This window comes from Solea senegalensis, linkage group LG4 (genome assembly GCF_019176455.1).
Source record: "Solea senegalensis isolate Sse05_10M linkage group LG4, IFAPA_SoseM_1, whole genome shotgun sequence".
NCBI classification, from domain to species: domain Eukaryota; kingdom Metazoa; phylum Chordata; class Actinopteri; order Pleuronectiformes; family Soleidae; genus Solea; species Solea senegalensis.
In genome coordinates this window covers 10,207,047-10,227,750 of record NC_058024.1, presented here as the reverse complement: position 1 = coordinate 10,227,750, position 20,704 = coordinate 10,207,047, and the positions used below count along the sequence as shown (strand labels likewise).

The 20,704-nt window shown below is 42.1% G+C and overlaps 1 protein-coding gene across 2 annotated transcripts in view; it reads left to right on the top strand.

The window, feature by feature from the left end:
- LOC122767829 (plexin-A1-like) overlaps positions 1 to 20,704 on the top strand; it is a 192,826-nt gene that overhangs the window by 24,805 nt on the left and 147,317 nt on the right. For both annotated transcript variants that reach the window (XM_044023327.1, XM_044023325.1), the window contains exon 2: positions 8,782 to 10,189. In XM_044023327.1, the coding sequence (XP_043879262.1) occupies positions 9,026 to 10,189 (1,164 nt within the window). In that variant the 5' untranslated portion in view covers positions 8,782 to 9,025. The remainder of the gene's footprint in view (positions 1 to 8,781; positions 10,190 to 20,704) is intronic.

The window sequence follows — 20,704 nt, the reverse complement described above, 5'->3', positions numbered from 1 at the left end:
GTAAATGAACATACCTTGGTATTTCATGTGGTAATACGCCAACTTGTTTTAAATCTATGACACAGTAGAATTTGAACATAAGCTTGTCTTAAAAATCTATCTCAAAGCCCTGCTGTATCGTTGAGGTTTTGAGGTCCTGACTGCACAATATGGAGTGGCAAAATATTTTGTTAGTCACTTGACACCCTTCAATTATGCCTTAGATTTATCCACCTGATCCGTCCCCTGACTGAACCTGTCCGCACCTGTGGTTTCATGACAACATCACCAGTACTAACAACTCGGAAAGCTCAAACCACAACTTGATTGGCGCTGTGACCGACTGTTGTAAAACCACAAATGCCGTCTGTGGTTGACCTTCGCTGTGGCTCCTGTTGCTCAGTGTTGATTCAAGTCAAGGGATAACATGTCGATGCATGCCGGGCTCTGTGATTAGGAATAACAATGCCCGGCGAGTTCCTGAAATATCAGTGCAGGTGCAGTATTGTTTTGTGATTTCGGTGTTTTCATTGTCAAACCTGTTGAACGTGAAAATTATAGTGGAGGTTGATATGTTTTGGTTTTGGTTGGTTGTCTTTTTCCTGCTCAAATCAACACCTGGCAGTCATCGGGGGTGTCACTCATTAGGAATGAGTCATTATAGTCTAATGAGTAGATGAGCAGTCGGTGAACTATTATTCTTAGCTACTGTATGTTATTGTGTGGTTGCATTCATGTATGTTTGAGACTCTGTGGTTGCCAAGTAACATTCAAAGGAATAATTCCTCGTAACAGCAGGCTAAGCTTACATAGATGCTATGGAATAGTGTATAGTAGTTTGGTATCGTTATAAAGCCAGTAATCAGACTCACTTATGTGGAGCTGTAATCCCATAATCTACTGATCATGTTACACAAAGTAAAACTTAACTTGTTGACTATATGGACTCAACACAGAGTGTTTTGTTGTCTTTGAATTGGTGTCAATCCTTGAATCCTTTCTCATCTGTGGGGGCTTGCTGTAGCTTATAGTGTACATATATATATATTTTTTTTTCATGTGCAGTGCTGTGTATCCGTGCTCACATTTTCAGCTGCTGAGCTGAGTGTGAGTGGCAAGCATTTCAGTCCTTGTGAAGGCAAGACATGTCTGTGTATCTGTTATTAGAGTGGACTTTGCCAACACCACAGACGGCATGAATGCCATTTTCACATTTGTGTTATTCCCAGTATTAAAAGTCTTGCTGTGAGTCTATGATTGTTAAAAATATTATTACTCTTAGTTGTTGTTTAATATTCAAGTTAAAGTATAATTACTTGAATATTACTTGAATACGGAGCAGTGAAATGGTTAAACGGCCTGTGGTTGCAAGTCATCACCTCCTCTGATCCCACGAACTAACTGTCGTTCTTTTTTAAAGCCGTTTTAAATCATCAAGCATTAGCTTAATGCTACAGACAATAGCGCAAGCTCTGTGTTTGTGTCTTGGCGAGCCAGTGGTGAAATGTTCAAGTGCATCATTACTGCATTACTTTGTCACTTATGAGGCACGTTGACCTACATATCACATACCTCTGCCATCTCTCCCCACACACACAAACACATATACACAGGATTTGTCCTAGAAAGAAAGACCCAGCCACACAAACAGTCAAGAGATTAAGAGTAAACCACTAATCTGATGGGGCTTGATTGTTGCATATATGTGTCTGTGCTTTTTTCTAAAAATGTGGGAAGCTTCTCTGCAGGGCCTGGTACAGCAGTGTATCCCTCCGTCTTAGCAGCTGGAACAACGGCGTTGGTTTACCAGGAATTTCACCCCAGAGAGAAGAATCACAGTGGAGAAAACATGTTCCAGTGCTCATGTTGTGAGCCACAAAAATTCTAATGCTTAAGCAATTTGTATTTTATTTGGGTTCATGTTTTGTTCAGAGTCATAGGAGTTGGAAAGAAGAAGACGATACTCAGTAAAATGTGAGCCATTCGAGCCAAAAACTGTGAGAAAGAATATCGACACAGAGCGGGAGGATTTAGTTAGATGTCAAGATGGAGACAAATCCACTTCTTGTGTTGTTGTAATGGCATGGGCTGCATGTCACCAAAATTCCCCGAGGAGCTCCACCCTGTTTTCACCAGTGGAATCTGCCATTGTTCATAAATCCTTCAAAGCACTGAGGTGACGCTCATAATCCAACAATCGCAAGCTGTTCAGGAAATGTGCAGGCCTTCGTACAGAAGTCGAGCATATTTGTAGCTGTGTAAAGGGAAATTAGATTTATGGAATAAAGTAGAGTGTGTGCACACCTGTCACACAGATTACCTTACACACACACACACAAATATACACGGTATGCATTTGTAGGATGAGGTGAGGAATTCCTCAGAGGTTTGTGTGCAGCTCACTCCCTCTGCATTCCAGTGTGGAGCAGACATGGTGTGATATTGTCAGTGGTCAGACTCAGAGACGTGGTAGGAGTTGGTGTGAGTGTTAACATGACACGCGCACACACACACAGTACTCCTTTCTTTTTCTTGTATTCGACAAATGTGATGTAGCCTCAGAATGCAGGCACACACTGTATTTCTATTGTGGACCAGACACATACAGGCTAATTGCACCAACATGTACATATATATATGTGCTACTAATTTGTGTCTTCAGTCATGTCTACATATAATCTAATTTATCCTACCTGTGTTTTTTTATTATACTGAATGAGGAGTGGATGAATTTGTGTAAGGTAGTGGCCATAGCCTGTCTTGTGTCAGAGAGACAGCTGTCTCGCTCTTTCTCTCGCTCTCGCTCTCTCTCACACGCACACACACTGTGTCTGTTGACACAGCCATGTCAGAGTACCAGGTGTCCTTGCACATAGTGCCACTCAAATGTTCGAGAGTAGATTGTCTGCTAGTTTCTACCTTCGTCCTTGTGCAGGCTACTGATTTAAGCCTCGAAAACAAGAGGGTATATGGGACATCCGTCAGAGAATGACAGACTAACAGTCAGGCAAACAAAAAAAGCCCATTGTGTAAAACCTTTAAATCTGATTTTCATGATTTTCGTAACTGTTTATGCAGGTCTCACATCTCACACTTCAAGTTACTCGGCATCACGTGCATGACACATTGCCTCGCATATACTCTCTCTATGGGCACGACTGTGCTTTCCAAGTAGAGGGTTGAACGGTTGTTCAGATGAACTGTTATTTCTTGAAGAAAGCGTTAGGGACATTCAAGTTTTACTCAACCTACATTTAAGATCCAGTTGTCTTGTATTCAACCGGAACCTAAAAGCGTCCATCTATTGGCACTTTTCCAATACATGATCCTGCCTCACCTCAGCATGGCACGGCTCTGTCCGACAGTCACTGTCACTGAACTGAAATACAGCGGCAGGGGTCACAGGCTTTCCGCAGTGCTGTCGCTAAATATACCAGACTCCTCTGTTAAATATTGAGATTTTAGACATTTCTGTGCTAAATGTTGGAGATTAATGCACATTTTCAGTTCGACGTTTGACTCACTTTGATTCTTGTGATGGACGTCTTGCTCATGCCTCTTCCAGTGACGGCACTCTGACCAATCAGTGGTGTCACATGTGGTATAGGCTCAGCTCACTTTGAACCTCGCCAGAGCAGGTACTAAAAAAACTACTAGGTACTATCGCTAATGGAAAAGCAAAAAACATGCCATGCCAAGGCGAGTCGAGTCGTGCTGGGACCATGTAGTGGAAAAGCAACATTTGAAAATTTAAAAACTACAACTACAACTCGGCATCATATGAAAATGAACCGTTGCTTTTGACATCAGACAGACAGAGAATCCTTGCCTTAATAGAGAGATTTATTTTTTCTGTGACCCTGTATCTCTTGATGCTCTCTTAAAAACAGTCTTCATATTCAATTATTTCATGTTACAGAGCTGAGCAGCTTGTAAAGCATCTGCTGTAAAGACTTTATTCCCAGCTAAATTGTGTGGGCAAAATGAACACAGAACGATCCAAAGACCATGTGCGTGAGGCCAGTGTTTCTACTCTGCGGCTTTTTCTCAGCTCCATCTTGTCAAGGGTAGCCACTAAACAGGTCTAGATCAGATTTTATCACCCCAGCTGGGAAGATAGCTTGAACGTCAGCCCAGCGAGGTGCTTTCAAGACAAGGGGCTCAATTTGTTCCAGTGCCTGTCTTCATGCACAGGCACCCACACACGCACGCACTACTTTTCTACCCTAAAACAAGGCATTTGTTTTGGCAGGCCACCTGCCACAGACAGAGAAAGGGCACCGGCGCTTGTCCTCCACTAAACTGATTTACGTTGGCACTAAAACAGAACTCATAAGGGCTTTTTATGCGCCTCAGGACTTGCCAGTCAGCTTGTTCCCCCGGCCAAGACAGGAAGGAAATGATACAAGATACCACAACATACAATACTGCTTTATTATCCAACCTCTTGGAAATTGGTCTTACCTCCTCTGACATTTGTCTTGGCTCATGTGAAGCCTTTACATATGATATAGGGAAAGTTGTTATTGGCACTAAAATCTTGCTCGCCCAAATGGTGAACATTCTACAACACTAAATGTCTTATTGTCACATTTTTTTCCGTACCGATAAATTGATCATATGAAGTAATGACAGAAAATCCACGTCATTTCTTAGAACAAGTGTTCATGGTTATAACGCCCCAAAGGAGCCTGTTGAATTATGCTGCCTTTAAATGGAATTCTGTGAGATCATGATCACAATGTGGGAAGTCCTATGCACAGTATTGGTGTGTTAGGGTTGAATCATGTGAACACTGCTGCTCGACAACAGGAACATGGACTTAAGTCAGGATGTTGAATTATGGAGCAAAAACTGAGAGAAAGCTGGTCACAACTCATGGACATGAGCTTTTGCAAAATCCTGAGGTCATTCTTCATTCATTCAACATAACCTAATTAAGTGGCAGTGATTCAAAATGGACTTGAATGTATTCCGATAATTTAACAAGTTGGAAAACTCAAATTTCCCAACTTGTGATTGTGACTTTTTTGTGTCCTCGTCTGTCTGTGAGTCTGTCCCACAATTGTCACTCATCCCATTCCATTCCTCTGTCAATTCATCCATCAGTCAGTGTGTTTGGGGGGGATGGTAATCCATTCTTCCCATATGCAGATAGTGGCTGTGAGATTAGGCAGACCCTGGGAGAGGATTACAGCCTCAGGGCTTGGCTTGGCTCCCCTGCTATTTTACCTCCTCTCTAACCATCCTACCCCCCTCTACCAGTCGTATCCGACTGCTTCCTGCCACCTACTCATGCTGTTCAATCCCTCACCCACCCTTCACTCGTCTCCCTTTACTCCCCCGGGTAAATCTCCGATCTTTGGAGCACGTTGGTTGCCGAGAGAAGAGGTGGAGGACAGATTACATTAGAGACCTATTTAGCTTTATGTGTTTGTTTTGATGATTGTTTGTTGATGTGTTTATGTGTATATAGTATACAATTGAAGAGGAGAGTGAGTGTTGCAGATGTGTGTAGGATGAAGTGGCCCAGTATGACTCTTTAAACCATATTGCTTTCAGTAACTGCTGTGATAACGCTATGGTTGGCTGACAATAATTGACTTTGTGCTTATGTATGAGAGCGTGTCTTGAGAATTACAATTAATTTTCAGAGCCCTTTATGTGCTCACACATACTCCCCTCATCTCCCCGACTATGTTTTCCCTCTGTTTAAAATTCCTTGATCCACCCTCTCTCCTCTTCCTCCTGCCCCAGATGTGACCCACATGTTGTGATGCGGTGCAGAGGGTAGGGAATTTGTCTGAGTGCTGCTCCTCTTCCCTCCTCATCATCATCCCTCTCGCCACCTTCTCCTCCTGTTTCTCCCCTCCAGTGGAGAGTGCTGTAATTGATATGCCACCGGCAATAAATCAGCACAGCTCTGGGCTCCGAGCAGCGAGCATTGTCTAAAGGGACGGCCTTAGCTGCTGTAGAGGAAAGTGGTTGTGGGATAGTTGTGCCTGGCTACTCACAAAAGTCGCCACCCACTCATGACTTTTTGGGATTTTCTGAAAATTCCTTACAGTATTCAGAAAGCCCACCGACATCTCTTCACAGGGTTTTACCGACAAACCAAATATCCACAAGTATACTTTTTTTACTACCTCCCTTCAGTCTCTCATTCACGTTCCTACTCTCCATGCCCATAGGGATGTGGTACAGGCCTGTCAGTTGATAGGGTGTCGTCATATCAAATCCAATCAATGTGGCCCCTTCCAGCCCGTCCTCTCTAGTGCTTTTCCCTCATGTGATAAAGGCCTTGGTACAGAGATAGGGTGCTACGACTCCCAAAGCCATAGACACGCTCCAGCCCTAAATGATTGACATGTTTTACCTCGATGGTGTGAGATATGGCTCGTAACCTTGTTCCAGCGCTCCTTCCACCATCCGACTTTAATTCTGGAGAAAATTAAATAGGGATTTGGAGGTATGAGGAGGTGTAGAGAGAAATGGTAGAAATTTGGAAAAAAAAGGGGTTAGTGTGTGTAAATCCTCTTTCACACTTAAATTAGCAGTTATACATGGGAATTTTGGAATTAGATGAACCAAAAAAATATAGCAGACCAGCAAAAAAAGCAGTGTGAAAGGCCTAGTCATTTGACATGGAAGCGAATGCTGATTTAATATAATCCTACTGGTCAAAAACACTTTTAAACCTGGAATTTGACTTTTTTTTTCCCTTTAAACCATTGATTCACTATCATCAACAGTTGAGCAAGTGATTGAAAAAGAGGGAGTTAGACTCTTTTGTCTCTCCCGATTTATCTCCTGTATTTTATTCTTATATTTCAGTGTTGCCATTATGCTTGCGTGTTAAAGTCATAGTCTTATTAATGGGATAGACAGCAAGCAGCTGGTTGTCCATTGATAATCTTGTATGTCAAGCAGTGAATCACTTTAATAAAGAGAGAAATTACAAGAACAACTCTTTCAGGTTTTCTTTCTCAATCATTTAGAATCTGCTCCCTCACTCACTCTGCCTCATTGTATTTTTTCCTACACTTGAAAATGACAAAAGAAAATGGAGCAGCCGGCCTTCCTACGCATTGCTGTGCTTTGAATCGACATCTGCTCTTGATGTGCTGCACAACTGTACCGTTGAGCTGGAATTTTCTTCTTCATAGGCTGGCTAGTCACTTTATCGAGGCCACCATCAAATCGTTTTAATCTCACGGTAGATGGTGTCTTTATATCTGATGCAACTCAGTCCCTTCTGTCTGCAGTGACTCTGCCGAGCTGTCTAGATCCACGGTGCTCCCCTGGTGTTTGATTTAAGCGCAGGTATGGTCCTGATTAAAATGCAGCAGAAATGCTGCATTTTGTTTGGCTCCTGCTGCGCCTCAGTCACTTTCTGGTTTCCTCAGTATGTCTTTCTGTCCATGCAGTGTCTGCTTCACTGTCCTTCTTTCACCTGTTTTTCCGACTCTGTCTTTCTCCCTCATCTTGTTTTCCTCACTCTCCAGCACACTCCCAGGTTTTCATTTGTGGAAATTGGTTGACACAACCTCTCCCTGAACCTGGCCAGCTTTGTCACAGCTGAGCTGTGGTTTGCTATTTCATGAATGTCACCACTGCTATTCCTCTTCTCTCCTATTTTGTTGCAGCAGGGACTCAAATTTATGAAAAATTCAATGACTCCTCTTACTGGAGGTTTTAATTTTCTCAGTGCATTTCCCCTCTAGTCCAGTTCTCACAGTCTATCACATGCATGCCTCTGTACCTCTGCTTCTCAGCTTTTCTGATATGGTGTGGTCATAAAACACCCTTTGCGTTGGCACTTTGATTGTCAAGGTGAAATTGAAGCGTGCACGTCCCAGGGAGAGATGCATCGTGTTGTTTTATAATCGTCATTTACAGGAGAACTAATGTCTCAATATTACCCGAACATGATTGGCCTGTCAAGTAGCAGCATGCACCCCAGAAACCCCGTTTGCTGTTATTGTGTTGTCATTGAAGAATGCCCCGAAGGAGCAAATACTCTTGTAAGGCTGTATTCACCTCTCCGATGGGTTGATTGGTTGCTGTTGTCCAACAACATTTAATTCTGTGAGAAATGTTGGCATCTAACAACAACAGCAACAATAAGACGACATCTAATATTCTGATCCCATGACACAAACACCCAGACACATGAGAATTGAACCTCAATACCCCAACCTACTGCCACTGCTGCAGGTGGTGCAGTCTCCTCAGACAAGTGAAATCTGTCCTGATTTTACACAGTATAAATTGTGAGCATAGCTCCTTGACTGGAAGCAGAGGATGATGGGTAACCCACTATGTTGTCACAGTAGCCCGGTGCTTGAATTCAGCTGCTGGAACTGCAGGTGTAATTGCAAAAAGGAGTTTCTGGATTGTGTTGATACTTTTCAAACCATTTCAGGAAAATGTCTGTGCAGACGCAGCTATAAATTGCTTGCCGCTGATGTAACAGGGTCCACTGGCACCTTTTTCAAACACATGCCTTCTTCATAGCCAACATACTGATGAAGAAAGTTATGAAATATTAAAGAGTTCAGTGTTATGGGTCTATAACTCACTGCAGCAAGACCATTATATGAACACGGCCTTTCATAATCGGTCTTTTCCTCCCCTGTTATCTTCACTCATAATTAAAAGCTGACACACTTTTGCCTCCCAGATTTAATTTGTTATCATTTTTCACCCGGGCTCCTCGAGTTTTCTTTGCAATTTGTGATGCCTAATGTATCGGAAATGTTCCTCAGACCCTCATCTTGTTTTTTTATGTTTTGCTTCCAGGGCTCCCTCCTCACACCTCTATGGATGATGTACCCAAAGACAGCTTGCAAGTCTAAAAGAAGGGCAGCACATCAGTAGTTTTGTTCCCCTTCCCTTATCCCTCTCTCTCCCCCATATTATTCTCCCTTATACCTTGACAATAACGCAGAAGAGAAAGGTGAACCTGACTTGGTACTTGGTACCAGGGACTCCTCCTCCTCTCTTCTACCCATTCCCCTAAGCCTTGCCTCCTGACAGCCCGGAAATGTGTCCCCTAGCTGGCCGGGGGAACTTGTTTCTCCTCTTGGGGCTTTTGCTTATGACAAGCTCATCCTTATGTGGCAGCCAACCTCCGCCCTTCAAACGATTTACCCCTTCTGAGTGGGGGCTCACACATCTGGCCATACACAACAAAACTGGAGAGGTCTATGTGGGAGCTATCAATTGGATTTTCAAACTGTCAAGCAACCTGACCAAACTGCGCAACCACATGACTGGCCCAGTTGTGGACAATGAGAAGTGCTATCCCCCGCCCAGTGTCCAGTCCTGCCCACACGACTTGGCCCAAACTCCCAATGTGAATAAACTTCTTCTTATAGACTACGCACAGAACCGCCTCATTGCCTGTGGAAGCACCTCACAGGGCATCTGTCAATTCCTTCGTCTAGATGATCTTTTTAAGCTCGGTGAGCCACACCATCGCAAGGAGCACTACCTCTCCAGTGTGGCAGAGTCTGGTACCATGTCTGGGGTGATCATAAGCTCTCCCCACAGTCCAACAAGCAAGCTATTTATTGGAACCCCCATTGATGGCAAGTCTGAATACTTTCCAACACTGTCCAGCCGCAAGCTGATGGAGAATGAAGAAAATGCCGACATGTTCAGCTTTGTCTATCAAGATGAATTTGTCTCTTCTCAGCTGAAGATCCCCTCAGACACGCTGTCCAAGTTCCCTGCGTTTGACATCTACTATGTGTACAGCTTCAGCAGTGAACAGTTTGTCTATTATCTGACGATGCAGCTGGATACCCAACTGACTTCCCCGGATGCCAGCGGAGAGCAGTTCTTCACCTCCAAGATTGTCCGCCTCTGCGTTGATGACCCTAAATTTTACTCCTACGTTGAGTTCCCCATTGGTTGCACGAAAGATGGAGTTGAGTACCGCCTGGTGCAGGACGCCTTCCTGGCTCGGCCAGGTCGGCAGCTGGCAAACTCTCTGGGGATCTCTGAGAACGAAGACATCCTCTTCACAGTCTTCTCTCAGGGTCAGAAGAATCGGGCCAAACCACCCAAAGAGTCAGCTTTGTGCCTCTTCACCCTGAGGAGGATAAAAGAGAAGATTAAAGAAAGGATTCAGTCCTGCTACAAGGGAGATGGCAAACTTTCCTTACCCTGGCTGCTCAACAAGGAGCTTGCCTGCATCAACTCGGTAAGTGTAAACCTTTATCTGTGCTTTCTGTTTTCTTCTTCTTTGTCTTAAGAGTGAATTGCTTCATTTAATCAGTGAAAGCCTCTACTTTGTTACAGACTTAAACAAAGCTAAAATATACAAAATTTGAATGTAAAAACGAGACCATGAGGAGAATTGTATTGAATTGTATTCACTATAGACACTATAAGGTCATATTTCACATCACATCTTCTAAAATAAGCTGTCACTCACACTGTCGTGGTCAAAGCAGAGTCACGGATGCTCAACACCAGACTAATGTCAGGCAGGAAGTAGTCATGTCAGTCAACATTTCTGTTAAACATGAGGATTGACTCACTGTGACTGTGACAAGCCAAGTTTAAATTAACAGCTCGTTCTCTCACTTGTGGATGCTCACAGGCTAAATGGCTAGCTCCCGAGCCAACTGTTGCAGTGGGTAGCAGTTGGACTGATGTCACTGTGACTAATAAACTTATACACACATCTAGTAGAACATTATTTAAGACGAGCATTGACGGGATTAAGTGTGTGTCCCTGAAATTGTCCCATTTCTCCACTCGACTTTTGTTTTCACTGCACACCTGCTAATTGAACACGGACCCTACCCATGCTACATCCATTCACACGGACCCCTGCTACACACCTGCAGTGATTAACAAATACAAAATGTGGGAAGCCCTCCTTTTCCATTCCTCCCGCTGTCTTCTTTCGCCTTTCTAACTACACATCCTCTTTATCCTTACAGCTTTGTGGTGCTTTGATTTAGTCAGACAGAGGACATCATTAGCCCGGTCTCCTGGATTTGTGCGATGTCACTCACATGCACACATTTACAAAACCTGTGAGATCCCGAGGAAACGCACGAGCTGTAGAGTTAGTTTTCACTAATGATTAACTATGCGTGGCCCTGCATGCATTACAGAGGAATTTACTCGCGCAGACACACACATACATGCAGATTTGAAAGCACTTCCCACACAGAGTCTCTATATTTAACACGGCCGACAGTCTTTATTTTCTCTGACCTTCATTCTTTATTCGTCTGCCTTCCTCTGCTCACCCACTCTCTTTAGGCCGCATCTCGACGAATCTCGCTGGGGTATATTTTTGTTTCATCTATTAGTGTTAAGTGCGCCTCACTTTTAGCTGACCACCTGTCTCTGCACACCCATTCTCCATTCTGTGTGCTCTTTAAAACCACCCATCCGTTGCCTCCATCTTACTCTTCTCTTAAGATAGCTTAATTAAAAGACCAGTTTTAAAGTGTTTTCTTTAAATGTCAGTGCACACCATTTTTACTGGCAGATGTCTTCACTGCGCACACACACACAGAAACCATTCACCCTTTGCTGAGTCTAATGGACTGGGATGCTTTGTTAAAACAGCACGCTTTTTCTGTGTAAGTCTTTTATTAGCTTGGGCGCACAGGTGTGTTTTGTATGGTAGCGCACGTGATGTGAATGACCTGGCCTAGTCTACTCTCGCCTCCTTTTCTTCTCTCTCTCTCTTGGTCATCATCTGTAGATGTAGTCTCTTTCCAATTTTGTGCTTGTCTTCATTCTTTCTGGGGCCCTTTTTTTTTTCCATTGGACCCGTTACACAGACAATAGCCCTGAGGCAAAAAACAAGCTATCTCATTTATTTCAATTAGACCTTTGCCCTGGTGCAACAGGAGCTATAGTGTGTTATCACAGGTTAGTAGGACAAAGAAAGTGCAGTGCGACATTCTTTCTTACTACATGTCACATTGAGACTGTTGTTGCATTGTGCTCAACTCCTCCACAATTATCTGGTGGAGCAAATGATTTCTGTCGTGATACATTGCAGTAGTAGTGTTGTAATCGCTGACCTCAAAGGAGACTAAACAATTGTAGCGCGTGTTAAAAGTGGAGTGGAGTGTGTTGGCTTTTGATAAGACTTGACTTCCTGCTTTATATCGCATCGGAAGGTCTTTGCACATCAATGGCTACAAGAATCTCACAACCATATTTGTGAATTATTCTATGATGAATTTTGACATACTCTCACTATTGACATCAAGCATGATGAGATTTAGCAAATAAGGACATTCCTGGGAAGAAACAGGCTGAATCTGCACCTGGTTATGTCAGTTTATGGAATAAAAGGCAAAAGAAAAGTACCAGAGGAGAGCACAGTTACCAGTTTGTGCCACATCCTTCACATTCACCAATATGCCAATCATTCTTGCACCCATTATTCATTTATTTATCTCATTCAGTCCCACTGCCATGGATACTGATTAGGTTAACTTTTGCTGGCATTTCTTACCACCACTCAGAAGTGCTGTCCCATGTACGCTGTCATCAGTGACGATGTAGTTGCTACAGAGATGAGGTGATTAGCTGACCCCACGACAGCAGTGAGGCTGGGAGGGGTCGGCCTCAGGTTAATGACGTCTGCCACGTTTGTCCTTAAGCACTGACCTCATGTCAGCTGCTCATCTCTGACCTTAACCCCAGTCACTGGTCCGAGTAACCTCCAAACTGACCTTAAATCTGACCCCACATTTTTTTTCCAGTATGAGCAAGTGTAGAGAAATATAGAAAGGCTGCAGAATAGCAACAACAAAGCTTTTAAGATATAAACCTGCATTTCATGCCAGTAAGGAGGGCACTGCATTGACCTCCCATTCTTACGAATGATAAAATCAATAAGTAATAAATGTCACAATCCAAGCAGAGTGGGAAATACTGTTTAAATCCCTTCACTAATCGCTGTCAGAGAAATGATGATAGCTGAATGAAGAGTCCTTAATTGGAAATACACACGGGCCTTTATGTCAGAGATGGCACTGCACCATGTCTGTGTATATACTGATACTTATATCAGTCAGTACAGTTGTTTTAAACATCTTTTACACTACCACGGTGTTAATGACATGTTTAAAAACATTATTCCCCAACTGCACACACATTCTGCTTCTATAAAGTAAAAAATAAAACCGCCTACACCTTTGCAGGCTGCATTTATTGAAGTATTTATATGAAATTTTGTGATTTTAGATTGTGTCTGATTTTGTGCTTATCTTTTTCCAATATCTCACCCTGTCATTTTGACCAGTGTCACACTGATGGCAATACAGAGAATCATATTTGCCATGACCATAACAGTTATTACTGGCTATGATGCTATTATCGAGTGAAACAACTTGTGCTTTATTTTGAGTTCATACCATAATACCTAAGTTATAGTCCAGATAATAGTTCGACCATAATCAAGTAAGGACTATATATCCCCAACTCTACTTCTACAGATGATCCAGGTATATGATCCATATCTCTCTCTAGCCTCCTCCCACTAATGTCCCCAGCCACTCCAGGAATTCAAATGGCCTTTTTCTCCAACCTCTAGGCTACAAATTCATTAATGCCTACCTCAACTACATTTGACTGAGCATCGTGGGAAAAGCCTTGTGATGTGGGAGTAAGGGTGAATACATTTAGGTTGACCCTGCCACAGAGTGGGGGAGAGGGCAGGGTAGAGGGAGGCTGCGAGTCCCAGACAGCTGTTAGCCACATAGCAATGATGGATGACCGTGCGCTCTGTTAGCTCCCAGTGTGAAGTTCATATTTGTGCTGATCATAATTTCTCGCCTCTGGCCATCATTAGGATGTTCATGGCCACAGAGAGACAGTGGCTGCACTGTTGTAAATGCAAATGTTTGGCGATATTATAAGGTGGAGACACAAGGGCCACACACGCAGTACTGACAATTTACTGTCACTGTGTTATCAACACGTGCAATATACAGTAAATATCAAAAAGATATGCAAATACTGCATGTACTGGAATACATGTAGATTAGTCCTCCTTGATAGTTTTGTTTGGCCAAGAACTGACCATAAATGTTGATGATTGTTTATTGTTTAGTACGGCACCCTAACTCATTTTACTCATTCTAATTAAATCTCTTATTCATAAGACATTACCAGCTTACTCTAAGTACTTGGTGGTCAAAGAAACAAGAAGACGACTGCTCAGAATAGAGCCGTTATAGTTGAGCTATTTTCAAAGTTGCACCACAGCTCGGTGTTACACTAATACCGAATATGACGTGACGTTGTGTGTGATTGTGGCGAGGGTCGTGTTCTCAGCCCTAGATTGGACATTTGCAGTTGAATTTAAACATATGTAACCAGTAATCTAATTATTTGAGCACTTCAGGAAGTATGGGATGTTTTTGTTGTTTTGAAGTTGGCACCAAGATGTTCAGGTTGTTCCATAAAAGCCCTTACTCGGAATGGAAATAAATTCCAAAACGTCTGCATTAGATAACCAGCATATACTTTGAATATTTGTGTATTTATCACAAGTCATACCGTTATCCCATGTTTTTAAACGTAGACAAAACACCAGGCCTCACTGCAGAACTGTTACCTGCCTATTTTTGTCTGCTGTGAATTGTATTTGCGACCGTGTTATTGTTTGTGTGTCTCTTTTTTTGTGTCCCTGAGCTTTATTAATGAGCCCATGACCTTCTCTATGGTTTGAGAGTGGATCAATACAAACTATCTCCACACACAGAGGGAGGGAGGGAGATGGAGAGACACGGTTGCTTAGTTAAGGTGGACCGAGAGGGAGAAGAATACAGAAAAAAAAGAGAGAGACAAAGTGAGGAATGTTGTGAAAAATAGGGAGAGAACAAGAGAGAGGAATGTAGCGCAGCAAAACAAAGGTTTAACAAGTTAAAAGAGTGAGAGGGAATGTGGGTGGGTATAAAAATGAGAGAACAAGGAAGCTACAGGAGAAAGTAAGGCAGTATGAAGGATGGTGTTTATCGGATGAAAGAGATGAAGTGAGCGTGAAAATAACGCAGCAAGCCAAGAAGCATGCTTTAAGGGTAAAAGGATGAAGAAAACAAAGCACAAATGCTGTAGACTTGATTGCCTTTTGATAACATGTTCATGAAAACTGTAATTTTTATTTATTTGGAGGTAATCAAGCCTTGTTTGTTTAGGCCTCTGCAATATTCATGCATTAGTCACCGGAAACACCTGAACACTGTAGGGATCTTAAGACTCATCAACTCATTGTTTCCCACCTTCTCTATACGATTAGAATGGCAAATGATCTGACCCAATTGAATAATTGTAGATATAAAGAATGCAAGAAGAGTAAATTTGACTTTTCTGACTATTTTTGCTGCCAGTTGTGTCACACCTAACATAAATTTCAATAGGTAAAGTAGACATTTTGATGAGGTTTGTTTGACAAATTAATGGAAATGTCATCTTATGCCTGGTTTATCAAGTTAATCTCAATCAAAGGCTAAAGCGTTCTGGATTGACTGCACTAACTGAATCTTTATTTGTGGAATTAAAACAGGAAACAAGGAAAAAGAACGTCAATTTGTCATTATCACTTTGTGGTATTGTGTTTAATGCTCGTAATAGTAATAGCTGGCTTACTTTGACTTAGATGTGACGTCACTGTTGGGTCGTGAGTGATGATGGTTCGAATTCTGATTTGATAAAATGGTGCGTTGAGGCCTAGGAAGAGGGAGAGAGAATGGAAAAACAGCCGAGGGGAGAACTGCAAGCCGTGTTCAGCCAGAGTCTCCTCAGAGGAGAGGCCCTGATTCACAGATAGTGAAAAAGAGGAGGGCGCGAGGAAGAGTGATGGCCTCAGAAATCTTTTTGCTGCCACTGCCAAGAACAGCAACTGACGGAAAAGGGGGGATAGAATTAGAGGGAGGAGAGGAGAGGATGATTGAACGCCGGCTGCTGCACAAATAATATCGGTGTCCGTCACCTGGTCACCACACTGTCCTCTTCTGCACAGAGCCTCTCTGTCATGTCAACTCTCTCCCTCTGTGTGCAGATGGAGAAACACAGCAGAACTCCTGTGTTGTTGTGTTGTGTTGCGTTGTCAAACAAAATGAATCCCTGCATTTAAAAGAATGTATTTTAGTTTAAGGTTTCGGTCAGGAGTCACTTTGCTCAGTATACTTTCTTACTCACTTAATGCGCTACATTAATTGGAGATGTCCAACAGTTTTCTGGCGATGATAACAACATTAACCTCTTTAGGGGGACGACTCAGCAGCTGCTCAGCAGCTTTGGTGTTGCGTTGATTGAAACACTTAATCACACTAAATCGACCACCGTCGCCTACGTATGCAGCCTGGTTCATTTACAATGTAAACCAAATAAAGGTAACAAAAGATGCCATGGGTGTATGGTGGGACAGTGGCTGGCATTGTTGCCTCACAGCAAGAAGGTGGTCCTTACCACGTGTAGATTGTAGTCGATTTGTCTCTGTATGTTGGTCCTGCGACGGACTGGTGACATGTCCATGGTGTACCTCGCCTTTCACCCTCACATGGAGGATAAAGCAGTAGAAAATGAATGACTTCCTCTTAAACTGCCCAAAGATGAACGATTGACTGAATTACAGGGCAACATAAATACCACACAAACAAGCAAAGAAATAAATTGTGTTTTCATGACCGTCAATTTTAACGACATACCTTTCTCTATGGAAATGATAGAAAACGCTGCAGGAATCTGTTTTCACAACAGCTGCTGATTATAACATCTGGTTGAAAGTTTTAGTTCCAGAGCTCATCTAAATATCAAAGATATCAGGGGAAAGAAAGAAAACTATAGGAAAACTTGATGGCAGCATTGATTGTCCTCATTGGAAATGACATCGTCTCTTCATGGGAGTCTTTATTTGACCCCAAGACTTTTCAAAATGCCAAGCTGCTTTTCTTATAATCAGATTGATGAAGAGGTTTTGAACTTTTGTCACAAGCCAATCAATCAGGGAATCAGTCAAAAGCAAAAGTGAGCATTCATCATCTGACGGTGCATAGGCCAGCTGTTGTGTAGCCAGCAGTGTCAAAGGTGTGATTTGAACCTGAAATCAATACAAGAATATGTAATGATTTTCTTAAGAAACGGTTACAGACATGTTTCTGCTTTGCTCGTTATAGATGCTCGGAAATTAGTCAGAAATATTATGTTAACGGAACAGAAGGCATCATTGCTGTTTTAGTGTTTCACAACTTCTCAGCGTGTAATGAGCCCATCTTGAGAAAGCCGAGCAGATTTTTTCAGTTGTTAAAGGAGACACAAGGTGGAAACTGTTTGGAGGCTCCTAACCTTATTAAATCAATCCTTATGAATATCATCTAATGAATTGAACTCACTTGTGGTCTTTGTAAAACACATTGCTAGTTCTGTGGACCTAATCTAAAAGGATGTGCCAGCAAATGTGTTTAAGTAATTACTGTAGACCTGATTAACTGAGCCAGAGTTAATGAGTGCAGATAATTGACAGTCTAAATGAATTGAGCTAGGAGACACCAATTTGATGACTTGTCTTAAATGTTTTTTCTTTTACCAGTGGGTCGTGTTATTTAATTTGATGTAAGATTAGGATTTTGTTATAGTTTGTAAAAATAGAAGTTAATAGAGCTCTGTTACATTGCCCGTGTCTGAGAGGAAGAGAGAGCTTATGCTTATATGTGAGCGAACAATATCATGTCCATTCCGAGCACATGATTTGCTCTCATCCCATTATTTAAGAACAATAGAAAACCTTTTGGAGAACACCCCATGTAGACCGTGCATTAGCTGCTTAATTCTCTCGCTCTTTCTTTGCCTGACCTTTTCTCTTTCTCTCTGAGGAGTGTTTAGCTCAGCAAATTCCCATCTCGAGCACCACTCTAATGATACTAATTGTCAGTGTAATTATGTATTGATCTGCACCGTGTGTGTGGGTCGCGTGTTGCATACATCATTGTTGGGCATCATCAAAAAACATGGGGCAGTGGTGGTGTGCTAGTCTTGTGCATGTTAGTAGTCGTAAGTTAAGGTTAATATCATTTTTGTCCATGTAGTTTATGTTTGTTATTATTATTTAAAGCTATACTGTGCAGCTTTTTGGTGTAAATAAATGTGCTTTACATTTAGATCGTTGTCATATGAGTTCTGAGGTCTGTGGTGACACAGAGTGACGCATTTTACATCTGGTGGAGGGAAAGCGGAAGCATAGTGAAGTGAGCCAGCAGCAAATGTTGAACGATGACTTTTGGTAAAGGAAATAACCCTGGTTCTCTGACACATGTTAGATACTGAAACAAGTAAGAAAGAGAAAGGTTGGAACGTGGACTGAGAGTCGTCCGTTCACAATGCTCTGCAGGTTCTGTGGTCGGTCTGCGACACAAGCAGTGTTTTGTTGACAGACGTTACACTGGAGCTTCAAGATGTTAAGCTGAATCAAAAATAAAAAGCAAATGATCATGATTAGTGTTAAACATGGAACGAACAGTGATACAAGGTCAATTATTTCTCTCAGAATAAAGTTATTTCAGATACAGTGATGAGTTCTTGTTTTTGGTGAAAGGGTACCACCAAATTTGTCCATGTCTGTACTTATTCACTCTCTTTTTGTAGATATCTTTTGTTGAAACCCTTTAAAACTGCTGACTCGCTCTGCCACAGCTGGTCACTGAGCAGCTACTGTACATCAGAACAGCTGATGGTTAAGTAACTGGTTAAAGGGAGTTGTTGATGGAAAGAGGAAGTGTGTGGTTCTTCTGCTTGTCACAGCTGATGTTTGTTTTTGAACTGATAATCACAGGACTGAAACGAACACAAAGTGACTGCCACTTTGTATTCGTTTCCCCCTCTTCACGTACTGTATGTCATACAGTACATACAGTATGTACTGGTTCTCTCTCCCATTCAATCAAACTGCAGCAAAAACATGCAATGACAGCTTTTGGACGCAGTTCTCAGAATGAGTGCCAACTCCTCGAGGTTTTCACTGTCTGTCTGGAGTAAGTTCAACATAGAAATGTCTATCATGCAAACACATGGATTTGTGTGACCTCTTTTTCAAAATGAATAATGAGTGAGGATCAAGTAGTCAATTCAAGAAAACAGTTTGGGGGGAAAAAGATTCCTTGTTGCAACAAGTAGACATCTGCTAGGTTGTTTTCTGAGATTTGCATCAACTCTTTTGGCCCGATAATTGAACGGTTGAAAATAAGGCGTCATCCTTTTTGCTCCCTTTGAAACAAAATCAGTTAAACACACTCCAGTGAGCCAGTGTGGTGGTGAGTCACGACATTGGAAAAAAAGGGGAGTTTTTGTGTTGGTTCGACTAAAACTAAAAAACTACTAAAACTGAACTTTTATAATACATCCAAACATGTTAGCCTGACTGAAATTGTAATAAATTAAATTTCTCATAACACACTAGCACGTCCAGATAGTGTGAGTGGGAGTCAAGCTACTACTGCGTATATATTGTATATGGAAGATGTCAATAAACAGAAATCCCGGTTAGTACATGTTTTGGACTGACAAGATGACAGATTTTATGCTTCAAGAATTTTATATTTTTAAGTTAATGGATGGTAGGAAGACTTAGAATGGGGCTCGACAACTGGTGATTGCCTAATACAGGGCTCTCAAACTCAAATGACCTGGGGGGCCACTGGGCATTCAGTCTGGTCTGTTGGGGGCCAGTCAAGTGAAAAAAAGCGAGTGTTATTATAGCACAATAACAATATTAGTGATGATATTTCACAGAATTTCAAATTAAAAACCAATGTTTTTAATTTTAATTAACATACAGAAGTCATTATAAATTGATATCATGTGGCCGGCCAAATTAAATCCACGCGAGGGCCACGTCTGGCCAGAGGGCCGTGAGTTTGAGACCTCTGGTGTAACACTAACAAGAGGGTGCATAGTGCTTGTATAGTGGGGCAAGGACAGTAGTGGTTGTTGCTTGACTCAAGTGTCTCAGTGTGTTACTTATATACTGGAGTAGAATTCATTGGATGTGAGTCTTTTGTTAAAAGAGGCTATTTTAAAACGGTGTGTTTCTGTATGTGTATTTCTTCTGGTTTCTGTCTATTTCCTGCACGTTTTTAACCTTCTCTGTAATAAATGTCTTAATGGGGGTTAATATTTGGTCTTAGTTAATTGGCTTTTAAACGTCTCCTTTTGCTTTTAAAGGAAATGAAAGTAGGCCATTGGTGTTGATCAAATAATCTTGACTTTCAACTGCAAAACTCATTGTCAAGTCCTGATTTATTGGAGTAGGTCACTGAAAAATTGGCTGTCAAACTCACCATGACTTCAGTGACTGAGCACACATGCACGACTGCTGCTGCACGACTGCTGCTTGTGTTCACCTGAACAAAACTCAGCATGAAGGCCTCTGCTGAGATCTCTTGGTAATTTATGAGCTGCCCTCTCCTAGCTTCCCCTAACTCCACTGACATCCAGGAACATGCATGCATAGCTAATGTCATGTTTAAATCACCAGCATCTGCCAACACAACCTTAGCTCTGTGTGTGTGTGTGTGCGTGTGCGTGTGTGTGCGTGTGTGTGTATTTGTTTTTGTGTGTGAGAGAAAGCGACAGAGGACCAGCGTCTGTGGTTGTTGTTATTTTATTTTATTTATTTCTCACCGTCCACATCACTTTCACTTCTCCCCTGCCCCCTTCAAACATGCATGCACACACT